Genomic DNA, 19,631 nt, shown 5'->3' on the forward strand with positions numbered 1-19,631 from the left:
GAACTAGTGACACTATTTTTGAGGAACTATATGCTCTTAAAAAATTGAATGATGAAGGTTTGCTGTGACATTGAACTGAATGGAATCATTAGGATTGACCGTAACAATAATGAAATGATGATCCCTACTGAAGTTGATTTTGACCAAAGCCAACACATAATGTGTTCCATGGCATGCTTTCATCATTAAAACGTTCTCGTACCAGTGTCACTAAAATAAACAAATGACAAGTACCTACGAACCACTTTTGGAGGAGTTTAGTAGTGCATTTATGAAAAGAACGAAAGAGATCTAGGATACATTCATTGAAGAACAGCAAGAAATTACAGAACCTATGAAACATTGTAGCTGAACAGATGTTTCCGAGTGCAATTCATCTTCCCAAGAAGAAGATTTCGTCGGAATAGGGAACAAAAACATAGCCTTCGTCTCAACGACTGGTGTCCCCTTATTAACGAAGATGCCATTTGCCAATTCCGGAGGTTGTAGTGTTTTGGCATGACACCTTTATCGCGTCAAATCCATCAGGTGCATACTATGTTCAAAATCCACAAGGTCCTCTCTATTCATTAAATAAACAGCAACTGGAAATAACAAAAAAGAAGAAAAAACAATGTTACATACTTTTCAGAGAAAAAGAAACTAAGCAATAGGTGCTTCTAGACATCTTCAATTAATTCATCTGCCATTACAGTTTGGGGAATGAGATATGCAGATCCTCTCGACTCGCCTTCTCTGGTACCCCCGGACAGCATAACTCGTACAAAAGGCAGATCATGTGCAAAACGCGTGCATGCAAAAACACACGCATCCACGTAGCAAAACCCTAGCCTCTCGCGATCTGCTACCTCCTGCGATCTTCCTCCCGCAGCTTTTGACCCTCCTGCGACGTCTGAATACAACCATCCACTGAGCAGCATGCCGTCGACGACCCAGTTCTCCGACTCCTACGGCGACAGCCAGCTCCGAGGCCCCGCCATGCCCTCGATGGCCCAAGCTCCACCCTTATTAAGGCTGATTTTCAAATACTATTTTACCTTAATTTTTGCCATTACCCTAATTTTGGCCTCGTCAGATTTGTGGGAAATAGAAAATGAAGGAAGAAAGGAATATCTATATTTTATCTTTCTGAAATCTTTATGCTACACACCTGAAAATAAATAAAGGCTATGAATGTAAAATTCCTAATTCCCTTCTACTAAGACTATACATCATTTATCACTGACATTTTAATTAAAAATATGATGCTAGCATCAATATTATACTCATAAGGTGTTAAACATTCTTATGAGCAAAACCTACTGCATTACGTTGGAATGTATTAATAGTTTCAATTGTGTAAAAAAAATCCTGATGCACAGTAAATTCAATCTTGATACAAGACTACATTACTTGGGATTAGGATTACTTAGCCGTGTTGTATACTTGCTAAACTAAAAGTTTAGTAAATTGCTGGCAGTTGAGGCATTTTCTGCATATATAATAGAGCATGAACTAAAGGTTTACTTGGGATGGGGAGTTCATGAGGATTTTTCATTTGGAATGGTTAATTATCTTACATGCTGACTATACACAATTAACTAAATTGAGAGTTAGGACTTCCGAATCCTACACATTTTCTTAAAGAGAGATCTATGAAAAGGTTCAAGTGATTGTGAGTTATTGAATTTAACACTTGAAGGGCATTGATAAAGCACACATTATAATCCACCAAGTTTTTTATCTTCTCTTAACCCATAAGGATGAGAAAGCACTTTAAAGTATATTCTCTTTTACCTTTTTCTTTTTTGGTTTTCGATGGAAATGGGTAACCTTTGATAACGTCATGTTTGTCAAGTCCAAGTTACATATAAAGCAAATGACAGCAAGTGTAAGTTACTCAAAAGTTTTACACAATGGACAAGTAATGTTGAGTGTGACATTCTTTGATGGAATTAAGGCATTTTATGCATGTTGGAGGTTGTTGTTAGCTTTTTTTCGTCGAAATTTACATGCTTTAATCAAATTTATGTCTTTTTCGTAAATTGATGTTGTTCAGGTAAAATGGAAGAAAAATCATGGCAGCCAGCTCTTCATCAGCATCATCTTTCACTCGATGACGCGCATGAACGACGAGCAATGTGAAGTTCCCCACATATTATGTTATTGTGGGTTATGAGCTATTCTCCATACATCATGGACGAAATAGGAAGGCGATTTTTTTCATGTCCAAAATTTAAAGTAAGTTTTCGTTATACCAACATGGTGTTGTGAGTTTCTTAATTATCGAGTTTTGATTAAGTTGATTTGAAATTCAAAAAAAGAGATGTGACTTCTTCTTATGGCATGACCCAAAATCGTCATAGAGAAGTAAGACAATGATTAATGAGTTGAAGAGGAATAACAAAAAATTAAAGTTGCAAATTAGTGGATTGAAGAAATGTACTAGTTACAAGGGTGCAATTGAATACAATGATGTTCTGGATGATGGGAATAATAATCATGTAACTATGCAATTAAGTGATGAAATATGTTCATTGAATGGGAAATTTAGAATTGCTATCGTTGTAGTTGTATGTACCTGGATTGTGATCATGGAAATGTGGTTGATGTAACTTGTTTTGTGATGTAACTTTGACATTTTGCATAACAAAACAAGTTACGTCAAAATGTCAAGTTACATCACAAAACAAGTTATACCAACCACATCCCCATCATCACAATCCAGATACATACAACTACAACGATATCAACTCTAAATTTCTTATTCAATAAACATATTTCATCACTCAACTGCATAGTTACATGATTGTTGTGTTCCCATCATCCAGAACATCATTATATTCAACTACACCCTCGTAGCTAGTACATTTCTTCAATGCACTAATCTGCAACTTTAATTTTTTGTTATTCCTCTTCAACTCATTAATAATTCTCTTACTTCTCTCTAACGGTTCTGGTCATGCCATAAGAAGAAGTCACATCCCCTTTCCTGAAATCAACTTAATCAAAACTTAATAATTAAGAAACTCACAACACCATGCTGGTATAATGAAAACTTACTCTAAAATTTGGATATGAAAAAAATCGCCTTCCTAGATTGAATTTCATCCATGATGTCTAAAGAATAGCTCGTAACCCACAATAACATAATATGTGGGGAGCTTCACATTGCTCATTATTCATGCATTGTCAAGTGAAAGAAAGATGATGCTGATGAAGAACCGAATGCCATGATTTTTCTTTCCTTTTACTTGAACAACACCAATTTATGAAAAAGACATAAATTTGATTAAAACATGTAAATTTCGACGCAAAAAAAGCTAACAACAATCTCCAACATGCATAAAATGCCTCAATCCCGTCAAAGAATGCCACACTCAACATTACTTGTCCATCATGTAAAACTTTTAAGTAACTTACACTTGTTGCCATTTGCTTTATATGTAACTTACACTTAGCTTTGGTAAATATGACGTTATCAAAGGTTACCCATTTCCATCGAAAACCAAAAATGAAAAAGGTAAAAGAAAATATACTTTATAGTGCTTTCTCATCCTTATGAGTTAAGAGAAGATAAAGAATTGGTGGATTACAATGTGTGCTTTATCAATGCCCTACAAGTTCAAGTGTTAAACTCAATAACTCATAATCACCCAAACCTTTTGATAGAACTCTCTTTGAGAAACTGTGTCGGATTCGAAAGCACTAATTCTCAATTACTCCAATTTAATTAATTGCGCATAATCACTATACAAGATAATTAACATTCCTGATGAAAAATCCTCATGAACTCCCAATCCCAATTAAATATTTAGTTCATGCTCTACTATATATGCAGAAAATGCCTCAACATGTCAACAGTTTACTAAACCTTTAGTTTAGCAAGTATACAACACTGTTAAGCAATCCCAATCCCAAATAATGCTTATATTTGTATGAGATGATAAGATGTTACAATTCTGTATCAAGATTGAATTTACTATGCATCAGGATTTTTTTTTTACACAATTGAAATTATTATTACATTCCCACGTAATGCAGTAGGTTTTGCTCATAAGAATGTTCAACACCTTGTGAGTGTAATATTGATGTTAGCACCACATTTTTAATTAAAATGTCAGTTATAAGCTATAACTATGTATAGACTTGGTAGAAGGGAACCAGGAATTTTACATTCATAGCCTCTATTTATTTTCAAGTGTGTAGCATAAAGATTCCATAAAGATAAAATATAGATGCTCCTTTCTTCCTCCTTTTTCTATTTCTCACAAATCCGTATTTCTCACAAATCCGACAAGGCCAAAATCAGGGCAATGGCCAAAATTAAGGTAAAATAGTACCTAAAAATTAGTCCTAACAAGGGCATAGCTCGAAGCTTGGGTCGTTGAGGGTTGAGGTCAAGGCGGGACCTCGAAGCTAGCCGTCACCGTAGAATTGGAGAACTGGGTCGTCTACAGCGTGTTGCTCGATGCTTCGGACGGTTGTGTTCAGATATCACCGGAGGTCGCAGGAGGATCGGAGGCTGCGGGAGGAAGATCGCAGGAGGTCACGGTGGGTTTTACTCAAGGAGGTCGTAGGAGGTAACGGATCACAAGAGGTTAGGGTTTTGCTGCATCTCTGCATGGATCCGTGTGTTTCTGTGTGCACACAACACACGTTTTGCACGTGATCTGCCTTTTATACGAGTTATGCGGTCGAGGGGACTAGGGAAGGCAGGTCTAGAGGATCCACGTTGCTATAAGCTGAAGTGTGATATGAACCATGTAAAAGAGGAAACATCAGACCATTTAGAAAACCCCATTATATTATCCAACCTTGGTTGATGAAAAATTACTATTGGATAATGAGTATTATCTTGTTTGGTTAATGCTACTACAAGTATCAGGAGGATTCATGTTGATTTATATAACACATAATAATAATAAAATAAAATAATAAAGAAAGGTGACAAACTAATATTGCTACTTTTTAAACTCACCACAGAATTATAACTATTAGATCCGTTTTTAATGTCTAGTAGGAAACATGCACTTAGAGTGCCTAGAATTTTCAACAGCTTTAACTACTATTCTATTTGCTAATTTTGTTAATGGTCAATAGGTCTTTAAGAATCAAGCAAGTAAATGTACACAAATCTTTTGAAATCATTGTGGAGACTATTTCATGCTGACCATCAGATAGAAATACACAAAATATATTACTAAAACAATAATTAATGCAACTATTACAAATTGAAGCATATTACTAAAATAACAATTGATGATGAAATTATCTCAAAAAATTAATTATGATGTGAAGAATGGAATGATTGCTGCTCTAGGAAGTAATGATTTCAGTTCTACATCATGACTAATGAAATATTCATGTGGCAAGAATGGAGCTAGTTGAATAGTCATCAAAGAAAAGCTTTACTTTAAAGGAAGGTTAACTCAGATTTAAGTGTTTGGAGATTTCACTTATGTCAGGGTTTATTTATTTATTTTTTTAATACCAATGCATAAAGAGTATTATAGTTTAAATTATATATATATATATATATATATATATATATATATATATATATATATATATATATATATATATATATATTCAAATTTTATTTATACAATTCATAGTTTAAATTATAAGGATAGCTCTGTCACTAGTTGAGCTCGATAAAAACTCAGAAGACTTGGCTTGGTTCTTTTATAGACAGCTAAGACTTCAAAAGTACCGCTGTATCAAGTTGCTCGATCCCTATATTCAATGTTTGAGGATGCCAAACAGGCTGTCAGCACACGAGTATTCTGTTTAACAATTTGATTCATTCTCTTTTGATTGTTATGGGATATTAGGTCATTCCCTTTTGGAAGAGAATCAACAATGTTCTTCTAAGTTCTAATAGAAAAATTATATGCATTACTAAATGACTTACTAAGCACAATTCAAGCAAATCAGATGCAACCAAAATATAATATGAAACGCGATACCATCAAGGAAAGAGATCCTTGCAAAAAGCAGCACCTTTGGGATTGGGCATTCACCTGTCTATCACAAGGCGAAATCTTTGAGGTAACTGGGATCCTTCCGGGCTCGCTCCTGGAACTTCTTGAACCACCGGTCAAGGATATCCATGGGCACGACGAGCCGGCTTCCGTCAATCCCGCAGAAGGACTGCATGAAATTGAAGAGGTTCTCGCCAACCCTAAGAGCGAGTCGCTCGGCCTTCTTCTCCGCGCCGGCGTCAGCGACGGGTGGCAAGGAGGCGAGGTCCTCGACCGAGACGCCGATCTTGGCGGAGGTGAGCGCGAGCTGGAGGGGATTAGGGTTAGGGTCAGGAATGGGGGGTTCTTCGGAAGGGTCAGGCCAGGGGAGGGAGAGGAGAGCGGATGGGCGGGCAGGGTGGACGGCGCCACAAAAGAGGAAGGGATGACCAGGGGGTTGGAAGTAGACGGCGAGGGCCTTGCCGGGTGGGAAGGAGGAAGCCGCAGCCGGGAGGAGAAACACACAGAGTTCTCTGACGTCGCGGTAGGCATCGCCGACGAGGGAGTTCATGTCAAGGATCCAGTGGAGCGGGTCGATCTGCGCGAACGCCGATGCGTCCATGGGGAAGCTCCGCTCCGGGAAGACCACGCCAAACATCGCCGGTTTCTTCTGCGAATTAGGGAATCGAGAAAGAAGCACCGAGGACAAGCAGCGACTCGGCCAGGAAGACGAGAGATCGTCGATTATGAAGACTCGATTGCGGCGGCTTCCCGATCTTTCTGCAACGGCTTAGAAGGTTCGAGAAGAAGAACTGAAGAAGGCTGTCAGCAGAGTAGCAATTAAATAGTTAGAATAATTTTTAAAATATTTTGAAAATTAAAAATACCTTTCAATGTATTAATAAAATAGTTTTTTAATTAAATGGTAAGTAAGAAAGTAAAATATTTATTAATTTTTCATAATAAAATTAACATTAAAGAACTGATAAACACGCCCTTTTGGAGCCGCTCCTTCACCCTTTTTTTTATTTTTTATTTTTTTAATTTAAATATAATATTAGAATGATTTTTCTAATTAGGAAAGAAATATATATAATTTGGAGGTTTAAAAAATATGGGATCATGAAATTAAAATTTCATGTTAGCAATTTATAAATTTAAATTTTATAAAAATTTAATGATGTATAATGTAAAATATGAAGGAGAAATGAGAATTATATATAGTGAAAAGTGTGAGATTCATAAAAAATTGTTGAAAGGTTTTTTGAAAATTTTTTTTAATGTGATACAGATATAATAATGTTGGAATTCTCAATGGGTTCTAATCACTATGGATACCTTTATAGGCTTCCATTTGTATGAAATAAATCAAGTCAGAATCAAAAGGTCAAGTCAATTCTAGATTATTTCAACTAAAATACAAATATCTATTACACTAGAGATAATTTCTAGCTAGCAGTAACAAAAATTGTTTTAACGAAGGCTCGAAACAAAGAGACGAAGATAGTGAAAATAGAAGTTTCTTCTTCCTTGTTTTCTTGAAATACTCATAAGTTAATGAAAAAACATAATTCAACAAGATTAAGATACAGAGTTCGATTCATAAATCTTAATTAATTTAGAATATTAACATGATAATACTGGCGGAAAACAGCCATATCAAACAAAACTTGTTTCGAGGAAAGAAATCATAAATTTCTAATTGTTAAGTTACTAAAAGAGAACTTTTTCTGTAGTATCTATTTTCTAGATAAACCAAAGCGCACCAAATTTTTTTACTAGTACCTATACATCCCACCAAATTATTGTCAAGAAGATCAATGATACAAGATAGCATACGACCAATGGAGGTTATAATATACACCTAATATGGTTAAATATGTATGTATATATATATTCAAAATTATTTGGTTGTGTTTTTGCAGCTCAAAGTTTACATTGAGTGTTCTTGTTCGAAAGCATGAAATTGGAAAGTCGGGAATGTAATGATTCTACTAATTAGATGAAGACATCGCTCCTCTGTAAAATAAAATCAAATCAAGGAAGGGATTCCTGGCGTTGGTCCTCCGACGCTTAAGTTTGAAACAGAAAAAGAAGAGAAAGTGAAAGTATTAGGGACCAAGATTCATCTTGCCTTTCTTAATACTTATCATATTCTTTTATGCATGTCTTAGTGACTTTTCATATTCCTCTATTTAATGATATTAATTGCAGATAGAAGACATCTTTGTCTTGGTTTCTCCGCATTCAATGATAGATGGAGTGTTCTCTTTTGTTTTCCCTTCCTCTTATTAAGTATTCATTTTTTTCTTTTTTATTATATCGATTCATTATTCACTGTCAATGGTGTACCCCGAGCCGGACGGATGGCCTACTCGACCTGTTCTATTGTCAATCGTGCTGGCCAGACGTTGTTTCCTCTAAACGGCCGACCAGACAGCGGTTCCTCCAATCGGCCTATGTATCCCCCTCTCGCTCGGGCGACGCGGTTGAGCCACGTTGACAATCTTGACTTTGACCTCCACCGTGGTCGTTGACTAGTGTCAAGTGGGCTCCTCCTTACCGCCGCATTACAAACCTCCCTTTCAAGTCTAGTCGAAGAAGACTGTAAATCCGACTGACTGGACAAGATGTGTTGCTGATTGCTCTAAGGCCCGAGCGACCTTCATGCTCCGGTTTTCGATCGGCAACAGGCTCATGTCGCTTGGCCCTCTTTCGCGGGATTATTGTTCGGCCCAAGCCTTTGAAGCGAAAAGACGTATAGGCCGTTCGGATATGTGGTGATCACGTGTCCATGCCTGATCGAAACGATAGGCGGTTATACTTGGTAACAATTTTCTCCTGCTTGCTCCTCGTGCCCCTCGGTCGAGCGCGGTCCTGGCTGATGTCATATAAATTTCTCAAAAATTGTGTAAATCCCTGATAATCATGGTTGAGCACACGGCCATACATTTTAAATTAAGTGCCTTAAATGTTGCCTCCTGATTGAAGGACACATGTCCCATACTGCTGCCGCGTGCTTGATGTGACAGACGGATATCAGATTATGACGCGACGTGGACCTTTTCAAATTTAACGGTTGGATCTACTTCTAGGTTTCCATAACTCCAAATCGGACGGCTGGGGTCGATCGACCACGAGGTTTACAACCTCGCGTGCACCGCCGTCTTCCTCACTTAGTATCTTCGTCTTCGAGTTTCCTTGCGACGTTGCGTGCTTCTCTCTTTTCGGTGATCTTTCTAGTAAGCTCCCTCCTTTCAATTGAACTTCATTGTTTCTTGTCGACTTTCATTTTCGATGGCAAGCTCCTCACAACCTCCCGTCTCCATTCTTGGACTCTAGTACACATCCAATGAGTCCAGGTTCAACGAAGGTGATGCTAGAGTTCGAGAGCTGCTTTTGCAATTCCCTCTGATTATCAAATCGGCCTTCCTTCGACTTTCGACCGCCCAAATGAGCTGCCTCTGGATTTTGTATGCTTATTTAGGAACCAATTTACCGTCGGTCTGTGGTTCCTGATCTACCCTTTCTTCTCTGTCATTTGTAAATATTTTCATATTTCTCTCCATAAACTAGTGTCGAACTCCTTTCGGCTGTTGTGCGGGGTCGTCGCTCTGTTCTGCCTGCACGACATTCCTCTTACTCCTTGGCTCTTCTACTATTTCTATTATCCTAAATTGTCCGAGCTGAAGACTTTTTTCTTCCAAGCTCGAGTGGACCTAGTCTTTTTTGATAAGATATCGTCCTCCAATAAGTATTGGAAGGACTACTACTTCTTTTTTCGCTTTTCCGAGCGTCCAAACTTTCCGACCAGCTAGCAATTAGTGGTACCGAACCCTCCCAAGCTCAAGAAATACAAGAGCCGATCGAAACCTCCATACAACTTCTAGCTTGGTCAGTCTGAAGTACCATATCCACAAGTTGCTGCATGAGGGAGCCCTCTACATGTTCGGCTTGAGCTCGATCTGCACGAAGCTCCAGTCCAGCCTAGGTATGCTCCCCTTCTCCTACTTCATAAAATCTAACTGATTTTTTCTCCTTTTTTGCAGCTCACATCATGCTGAGGGCGCGTCTAGCTGGCAAGAGCAAACTTGCGGATGCAGAGATCAACGCTAAGGTTGTAGCCGAGCTGGAGAGCTGAAATTTACAGCCGGTCGGCTCCAACAAAGATCCACTCGAAGAGAGCGCGGGAGTGCCAGCCCAAGGGAGCGAAGGGGTGGCCAATCGGACAGCTACTAGTGAAGTGATTGGTGTAGTGAATCCTCCACCAGAACGATTTCTAGTGATTTCGGTTGAGGGGGCCTCGGAATCAGCTTCCTCCGGGGAGTCGCTGATCAGTCGAAAGAGGTGTCGCGTGGAGGTTGCCTCCCGATCTGCTTCCTTCGTGATGCGATCCCCAACCAGGACCATCCCGCACCATCCTTCTGAGCGGGGTGACACCTCGACGCCTGTTGCTCAAATGGTGGCCAGTCCCCACACGCCCTTGTCGTCCGATCGGACGCCTTCGATGTTCGGGCTGCTACAAGGAACCATCTCTACGCCGCCGGTTGCTTGCATACCGTCTCCACTGCCGAAGACTCAAAAGTATCACATCCGACCGACATCAACATCTCAATCAGCCAGCAGAGCAACTTCAGCCCCGTCCTTTTTTATAAAACACATATTTAATTATCTTACCATCTTCAATAACTTTAAAGCTCTTGTCAAAACTCAACATTCAGCAGTTATCAAGTGTTTTCGCTATGATTTGGAGGGGGGTGAATACACTTCCAATAATTTTTCTCATTTACTTTCATCAGAAGGTACTATACATTAAACCTCATGTCGAGAAATACCTTAATAGAATGGGGTTGCAGAGAGAAAGCATAGACATCTTGTTGAGACAATCTATTAATTCTTATTGTCTACAGATGTTCCTAGTATTTTTTTGGGAGAAGCAATTCTTACTACTACTCATGTAATTAATAGGATTTCAACTTTTCACAATTCAGGTTTGTCTCCTTTTCAAAAACTATATGGTCATGCTCCTGATTATTCCTCTTTACGTGTTTTTGGTTGTACCTGTTTTATTCTCCGACCACACGTCGAGCATGATAAGTTGTCCTCTAAGTCTGCTTTGTGTATCTTCCTTGGTTATGGTGTTGGTTAAAAGGGATATCGTTGTTTTGATTTAGTCAGTAACAAATTGTATATCTCTCGTCATATTATGTTTCTTGAGCATATTCCTTTCTTTTCCATACCTCTTCTACTACATGACACGACTCACGTAGATCTTATTCGCATTGATCCCTTCAATACCAACATCGATGAAGCCTCCCCCATGGCTACTCTTTCACATGACGACTTCACTGAATCTGGTATTCCCGAGACATCTCCTCCACCTCCCCCTCTCCCTCCTGCGACTGTTCCATTGCCTCTAGAGATTGCAGACAATTCTATTCGCCGGTCTACATGTCCTTGTAAGTCTACTAAACTACCTGATTTTGCTTATTCTTATTATTGTACTTCCTTTGCTTCTTTTATTGCCTCTATTCATCATCTTTCAGAGTCTTTGTCCTATAGAAAAGCTGTTGGTAATTTTCTTTGGTAGAATGTTGTGGACAAGGAATTAACTACTTTACATCATACTCATACTTGAGATTTGGTACCTCTGCCACTAGGGAAACGTGCCATTGGGTCTATAAGATCAAAATAAAATTTAATGGTTCTGTAAAATGATATAAAGCTCGTCTTATTGTTAAAGGTTACTCCTAGGTGTATGACATGGATTATAAGAAAATATTTGCCCCTATTGCTAAAATGACCACTGTTTATTTGTTAATTATCGTTGCCTCTATTCGTCAATAGAAAATATCTCAGATGAATGTCAAAAATACTTTCTTAAATGGTGATCTTGAAGAAGAAGTATATACGGTGCCTTCTCCTGGAGTTGTTCATCGATCTGGTGAAGTTTGCAGGCTTCACAAATCTCTCTATGGACTCAAACATGCATCGTGTGCTTGGTTTGTGAAGTTCTCCATAGTGATTACCTCGCTTGGTTCATCCCAGTAATCATGATTCAACTTTATTTGTAAAAAGTACATGTGCAAGTCGTATACTTTTATCTTTATATGTGAATGACATGATAATTACTAGCGATGATTTTGATAGAATTGAGCTTTTGAAGTTTGAATTAACTCACTGTTTCGTTATGAAAGACTTGGGTTTACTATGATATTTTCTGGGGATTGAGATCGCCTCTTCACCTAAATATTATCTTTTGTCTCAGTCAAAGTACATAGTTAATCTATTTGAGCGTGCACGTCTCACTTACAACAGGGTAGTTGATACCCCCCTTGAGACTAATGCTAGATACTCTCCATTAGATGGTTATTCTTTGCTAGATCCTAACCTCTACCGTATAGTTGTGGGAAGCTTGGTTTATCTCACTGTGACTCATCCTAATATTGCGTATATTGTTTATGTGGTTAGTCAGTTTGTCACTGCACCGATGATAGTTCATTGGGCTGCTGTTCTTCGCATTCTTCGGTATCTTTGGGAACTCAGTTTCAGAGTATCTTATTCCCTTCTACTTCCTCGTTAGAGCTTTGTGCATACTCTGATGCTGATTGGGTGAGTGACCTTACGGATCATAAGTCAACCACCGACTTCTGTATTTTTCTTGGAGATTCTCTTATTTCTTGGAAGAGTAAGAAGCGAGATGTTATTTCCAGATCCTCCACAGAAGCTAAGTATCGTGCCATGACTACCACCACTTATGAGATTATTTGACTACGTTGGTTGCTTGCAGATATAGGAATTTTTTTCAGAAACCTACTGCTCTTCATTGTGATAATAAAAGTGTCATTCAGATTGTGCGCAATACAATTTTTAATGAGAAAACGAAGCATATTGAAATAAATTGTAATTTCACTCGTCATCATCTATAGCTTGGCACTATCACATTACCTTTTGTTCCTTCTTTACTGCAGATAGCTGATATGTTTACCAAGGCTCATTCCGCTTCGCGCTTCCGATTTTTATCTGACAAACACTCAATGCTTCTAGCTGTAGCATCGTGAGTTTAAGGGGATGTTAGATTATATAATTTATTAGAATTATTTGTTTATAGCCTTGAGGGCAATTTAGTCTTTTATATTTTCAATTTAGGGTTTAGGTTTTTCTTGTAATTAACTATATAAGGTCTTGTACTCTTTATTCCTTAATCACTTTTGGGATTTATCAAAATCAACACCGCTACTTTTTCTTTGGGGGTCAATTTCTACAAAGTGCACCATGTGAGAGATTGGCACCATGTCGAACAGCTTGCGAAGTAGCGCGGTGTAGTTGATGTCACCCTCAACGGTGAAGACACCCACATGGTCAAGCGGCGCCTGGCGCACCCACTTCAGGTTGGGATCGTAGTAGGTGTTGAAGTTGTCATGGCCGAGGACACCGTAGTCACGGTGCTAAGGGCGGCGGCCACGAGTGTGCATCACAATGAACCCAGTGGCCCCAGTGGCCAGGACAAACTTCCCGGAGGTAGGAGCAGATGTGCTTCTGCCAGGCAGGACTGCTCCAAGAGGGACTTGTGCTCATGCCGAAGGAGCGGCAAGTACCGGAGGGGGAGGAGGAAGGATTGGAACGAGGAGGAGGGGAGAGGAGGAACTTAGCAAAGAAGAGGGTGAGGGCGAAGAAAGACCAAAATTTCTGTTAATCTTGGAATCACCCAAAATCTAACATCAGATTATGGGTTTCACTTATTGACGTGTTAAGCACGCATAAACCAAACACGATTTTTATTGATAACTTTGGATAAATAATCAAGGTTTTCAATGATAATCCTGAACCAAAAACATCCTTATGGTTCAAGCCTCACTATAAGTATCTAGTCATTTTTTACCAACTCCGAGCCTCCTTAAGTATCTGGTCACCCTAACCTTCTTCAAGTCTCCCCACAAGCATCCGGTCATTCTGACATGCTCCGCGTGCCTCTTCGTAAATATTCGGTCACTCTTGACCTATTTCGGGCCTTCCGCAAGCATCCAGTCATTCTGACTTGCTTCGGGCCTCACTGTAAGCATTCAGTCGCTGTTACCTATTTCAGGCCTCCTCACAAGCATATGATCACTCTTAACCTGCTTCGGACCTCTTCACAAGCATTCGGTCACTCTTGACATGCTCCGGCCTCTCCTTAACTTTGTTTAAGGTCACCCCACATGATATCTGGTCTAGACCATGACTTTGATATCAATTTTTAGGGCAAAAGAAATTTAATGGTATGATATTGTCCACTTTGGGTCTAAGCGCTCATGATTTTATTTTTACACTTTACCCAAAAGACCTCATACGAATGAAAATATCTTTCACAAGTCCATGATCTTTCCCTATTTTCAATGTGAAATTTTATTTACAACCTTGCAACTCCCAACATTTTTCACCCGTTTTAGTAAAGACAAAAAATAAAAAATGTTGAACCAGGTAACGTCGAACTTGAGCGACCGACCTAGCCCCGTAGAAGTCTTCCACAGGCTAATATAATAAATCGAGAAGCGCTCGTGACGGGGGACTCCAAAGTTCGACATCTCAAGATTGCACGACCCATTTGTACATTTCCGCTTCATCAATTTTAACAAGATATTAAGACAACTTTCTTCTATAGCAATTTATTAAGAAATAAGCAACTCATAAGGTTTTATTTTTTAAATAATCTAGGTCCCAAGCTTTACTCTACTAAACATGGATTTACTTATCGGATAAATCCATAGCAAAGCTGATGATGCCTATTCAAAAATCGGTCTCTGACATATTTGTCCTATTTAAAATTTCAACATAAAAGTGTTTTACCATTACATCACATCACATCGATAATGACCCCGAGTTGGTTGCTAAAGGGGAAAACTAACCTAGTGTGTTTTTCTCCAGAGCTAAAACAATATCTAAGAACTCGGGTGGATAGGTTTAGCTCAACCCTTTTCTATGGCATAATCAGAAGCACAACAAGTAGCTTTTTTTTTTTAATCTTGTCTCGTAATTAAGAAAATGTATTTTTTTCATATGGATTATATTGTTATTGTCAGAAGACGCAATTAAAATAGTACAACTGAAAGAGTATCTCCAAAGTAAATACATGCTTCATTAACTCATCCAATAAGAACAAAAAAGAACAGTAGATTTTTTTAAAAAAAGTGCTTGAAGTCACTTATAAATAGACGATTATGAAAAGGACAAACACCACAGCAATCACAATCGCACAGTGAAAGCACAGTTAAGAGAGAATTAGAATCATCTAATGCAGAGTTGAAAACTTAATGCGTTCTTCATCCTAGAAACAATAAAAAAAAACCGCCTATTGTCTAAAGCAAATCCTAATTGGTGAAAGCTAAGGAACACAGAAGTCAATGCCCGAACCATTTCCGCGATTTGGGTGAGGGAGGAAAGGAAAGCTAGAGGAAGAGCAGTAATGGCGGAGGAAGAAAGCAGGTATGGTGCGTTCTTGACTTCATTAAGTTCCTGTAACTGTGAAGCCTGAAAGATTCCAGTAAGAAAAATTTGTGTCGTCCTGAGGCTGGCAATGGCGGCAGGCAGGAAGCAGCAGCAGCAGCAGCATCTTAAAGTCTGAATTGAAGCCAACAATGGAAGCATTCAAGGCCAACCAACAAAAGCACACACCCCCCTTAATTCCCACCTTGAATGCCTCAGATCTGAAGCAGTTGAGGAAGCTGGTGAGGAGTGAAATGTGGGCTTTCAATTCTCTTCACTCCCTGCCTCAGATATCAGGACAGTTCAAGGCCGTCTTTATTTGCTGAACCGTGGTTCCGATCAAGCTATTAACCGTCGTCACCGACTCCAAGTTGAGCTTCGCCGACGGCAAACTGCTCATGAGTATTTGAAACGCGATGGTCACCAGTGATCCCGACGAGCCCGCCAGTGGGTTTGAGCTGGACGAGGCTCCCGGTGCCCGCCCGTCCGGCAGTATGGTGAAGCCTGAGGGCAGGAGAGGGATGAAGGATGGATTCTCGCCGCTCATGACCACGTTGATGGCCGGAATGTCGATCGGAGAATAGACCACGACCGAACCTGATGCGTCAGTGCAGCATTCTTGGAGTATCAGCATGGTGTTCTGCCCTGAATTGACTCCCTGTTCATTCATTCATTCATTCATTCATTCATTCAAGAACATAAAATATGACAATTAATTAAAAACTTTCTGACGAACTACCGGCGAACTAAAACATGGAAAAGAGAACGAAAAGCATACGCGAAGAAGCGAAATGCAGTTCCCTGGATGAGAACCGTTCGAGATGTGAGTCACCTCTTGCACACTGTTGCCGTTCGATAAAACGTCCCACTGGAAGTTTGGAAGAGAATGCCGAGATGTAAGTAAGTTCTTGGAATTGTTGACAATGGAAGGCAACGAGTACCTGAGTTCGAGTCCGTTCATCTTTGAAGAAAGCGAAGACGCTCTCCGGCGATATGGGGAGCCAAATGGTGGTCGCTGCGCTTAGCAGGACGCCGCTCGGCTGTCCGGCGTCTGTGCTTTTGTGAAGTGTAACCCTGACTCCGACGTCGTTCAACCCTGAGAGGGTGATCCACTTGTGGTCGTTCGATGCGCCGATGTTGGCGCAGAAATTGTTCACCATTCGCTGCGCGAGCTTCATCATGCTCCTCTTGCCGTCGTGCGAGACAGAAACTGGTACAAGACAGTTGGGATCATGGTCAAGTGCCAATCTAGCTAAACATTTGTGAGAGATCTTGTTTTACCTCCGAGCTCCTTGGCTGGACAAGAAAATCTCTCGCACATTCTCTGGAGAGTGGCGAGCCAGCGTTGTGCTCCAAATGCCAATCCACTGTCCATGAGATCCTTGAACAGAGCAGGGATTAGATTGTTTTCTTCAATCTGCACATGTTCGACCCAAGTTACCTGCATCAACATCATCAATGTAAGAACAACAACGTTGAGGAAAAATAACTGAACAACTATGCCGATATTTGAATCACCTTAGCGTAGCCGTCAGCCATTTCCTCAACTAAACAACCAGAAGGAAGCTTCTTTGATTGAGAAGCCGGCGCGAACTGAATAGCTCGAGGAAAATCCACAGAAATATCAGCTACCACCCACACACCTTGTTGAATTGGCTGGCAACACCTTAAAAAGCATAATTCACGCGTAGGAACGACCGGTGAAAGAACCTGTAGTTCCTCATACATCTGCAAGTTCTCGAGTGTATTAGTATCAGCAAATCAACCAAAGGAGCTTAAGGAGAGACATTACCAGTGCCAAGGATCCGCTTGCGCTGCCGACCGTTCCCGATCCTAGGACTTCGATGGTCCTTGCTTTAGAAACAATCGTCGGAAATAGGTCACACCACTTGCTCTGCCACAAAATGGGAGACAGTTGAAATGGCAACAACAGGAACTTATTTTCTTAAGAGAAGAGGGCTCCAACTTACTGAATCCATGAGCATATCGATCAGTGTCGTAGCATTCATAGCGACCACCGCTGAATCCCTCGACGCCTCAATTCGAACGTCGGGGAACTTGAGTCGATGGCCTGATCGTTTGAACATTCTGTCATACGTTTCGAGTTGAAGTATGTCCCTTCCGTCACTTACTGACTTCATCCACAGGGGTTCATCAGTCTGCACGAGCCTGATAACTTCCTCCATTGCATTACTGGCCATCTCCACCATAATAGGCTTGTCGAGTTCGGATATGCTTGCATATGGAAGAGAGGAAGAAGAAGAAGAGGAGGAGGAGTTCTGTAATAGAAGATTGAGATCAAGGGAAGTGCTTATCCCTGGATTATTATAACCCCCAACCGATAAGTCCAACGATGAGATCGATACTGGAAGAACTGGGGGGAGTTGGGTCATAGGCCTTCCGAGGTACCTTGATGCAATACTAGAGACCCTATCAAGCTTCAAGTGGTAGCACAATGTAAACTTTTGTTAGCAATGGCAACTGTGATCACAGCCAAGAACTTACTTCAAGCAATAAGAAAGCCATGCTCCAACTCACCTGCTCCTTCAACCTCGTATTCTCCATCCGAAGCTTCGATTCGTCGAAGTAGGAGTCGTCAGTACAGGAGGAGCTGCCACAAGAAGGACAGATGACGTTCTTGAGGGCCTCTCGCATGGCGATGTTCTCGCACCGGATCTTGTCGTTCTCGGAGCGCAGCACGCAGTTGTCGGACCTATCTTGCTGTGCCTGCATGCAAATTATAAGCAACAGGAGGAATCGATCAAGCAAGCCGATTTCCTCAAAAAGGTGGCACCTTTTCGCTTCCACTCGCATCAAAATCCAACTTTTAACACAAAAGACAAGAAATCAAAGACAGAAAGAAGAAGAATTAGCGGGGGTTTGCCTTCGTCTGCGTTCGCCGGTTCTGGAACCAGAACTTGATCTGCCGCGGTTCAAGCCCCAAGTCACGACTCAACTGCATCCTCTGCTTCTCGTCCGGGTGAGGACACGCCTTGAACATCCTAAACAGCAATCTCTTAGAACCCCATTAGAACCTATTTTAGAGAGAGAGAGGGAGAGAGAGAGAGAGAAAGCATACGATTCGAGTGCTTGAATCTGCCTCGGAGTGTGCCGGTGGTAGCGCTTCTTCCTCCCGCGTGGGTCGGGAACATCCTGGTCGTCGCCGGAATCCATCCGTCGCACCTTTAACGACGCCCGAACACCTTGAGTCCTACCAGTCTCTGCAAAAGACGCGAGGGAACAAGTTCATGCCGAGGTTCTCGTCGACGTTGACCCTAAAAGGTAGAACCTTTCTTCGCCTTTTCTCCTCACCGGCCACTGCGTTAGTTCTCGGCGTTGCGGCGTGAACCAAATGAGGAAAGCGGCGATGAGCGCTTTCAACCGCTTGTCTGCGACTCGAGCGGATGCGCTCACTCCGCAATCTCTCTCTCTTCCTCTCTCTCTCTGCAATAACCGACGGGATTTCAAACGCCAGGGTTTTTAACGATGTTTTCTGATAGATTGCTGTACGCATTTATGTTAACATTTATCCTTCTGTAATAAATATGAAAAAATATTAACATATCCCTACCATTTAGTAAATTTTAAAAACACCCTTAACATTTTACCCTCAATATATATATTATGTTACAAATTATCATACAAAATACTTTATAATTAATACATTTTGATATTGATAAAAAATTAATATTCTAAAACATTGTCTCTAACATATTTTTCTAAATATTTTTTTTAAAAAAAAATCATCTCATACAACACTTGAAAATTTTCATTGAGGGGGCTTGAACTTTGCTCTGTTTATGGAAAATATTTCCATTTTTTTCAAAAATATTAATTATTTAATATTAAAACTAAATGCTTTATTATGACAAAATGTCCTTATGAATCATAGCATAGAGCATTCGACAACAAAATAAAATTGTTAAAAGGTATTTTAACATTAAATATAAATGCATTTTGATAATTTTTCTAATTATATCACTTTTGAACTTCATAAATTATATTCATAATCCAAAATCTAACATAATCACATGCCAACTATATAAATTAATGTTGAATCATTGTTGTTACCGATCAATATCCAAAAGTTTCTAACTATAGACAACATAAATTTCATAGAGCCCCAAAGTTTCTAAGAACATCTCCAATCTAAGGTTTCTTAGGTTTATAAGAAGTTTGTAGGTCTATAGAATTAGCTCAATTGGTAAGTTCATGGTATAATAA

General features: G+C 39.9%; 2 protein-coding genes across 4 annotated transcripts; both read right to left on the bottom strand.

Moving 5' to 3' along the window:
- Positions 1-76: 76 nt before the first annotated feature.
- LOC122016664 (protein OPI10 homolog) lies at positions 77-6,753 on the bottom strand. Of its 2 annotated transcripts, none has more exons than XM_042574048.1 (2): positions 6,006-6,753; positions 77-584 (listed from the first exon to the last, which is right to left on the bottom strand). In XM_042574048.1, exon 1 carries the CDS (start codon positions 6,601-6,603, stop codon positions 6,013-6,015), a length of 591 nt encoding a protein of 196 aa, XP_042429982.1. In that variant the 5' UTR covers positions 6,604-6,753; the 3' UTR covers positions 77-584; positions 6,006-6,012. The 2 variants fall into 2 exon arrangements, with proteins under 2 accessions (XP_042429982.1, XP_042429983.1); XM_042574049.1 differs by having other exon boundaries at positions 5,986-6,753.
- An 8,439-nt stretch (positions 6,754-15,192) lies between these two features.
- Positions 15,193-18,861, bottom strand: LOC122014260 (homeobox-leucine zipper protein ROC8-like). 2 transcript variants are annotated; one of them, XM_042570435.1, is made up of 11 exons: positions 18,720-18,861; positions 18,487-18,628; positions 18,292-18,409; positions 17,946-18,134; positions 17,378-17,845; positions 17,200-17,301; positions 16,926-17,135; positions 16,689-16,848; positions 16,349-16,617; positions 16,186-16,275; positions 15,193-16,065 (listed from the first exon to the last, which is right to left on the bottom strand). In XM_042570435.1, the coding sequence occupies exons 2-11, from the start codon at positions 18,579-18,581 to the stop codon at positions 15,694-15,696; spliced, it is 2,073 nt and encodes a 690-aa protein (XP_042426369.1). In that variant the 5' UTR covers positions 18,582-18,628; positions 18,720-18,861; the 3' UTR covers positions 15,193-15,693. The 2 variants fall into 2 exon arrangements, with proteins under 2 accessions (XP_042426369.1, XP_042426368.1); XM_042570434.1 differs by having other exon boundaries at positions 18,697-18,861.
- Positions 18,862-19,631: the final 770 nt, after the last annotated feature.

This window comes from Zingiber officinale, chromosome 8B (genome assembly GCF_018446385.1).
Source record: "Zingiber officinale cultivar Zhangliang chromosome 8B, Zo_v1.1, whole genome shotgun sequence".
Taxonomy (NCBI): domain Eukaryota; kingdom Viridiplantae; phylum Streptophyta; class Magnoliopsida; order Zingiberales; family Zingiberaceae; genus Zingiber; species Zingiber officinale.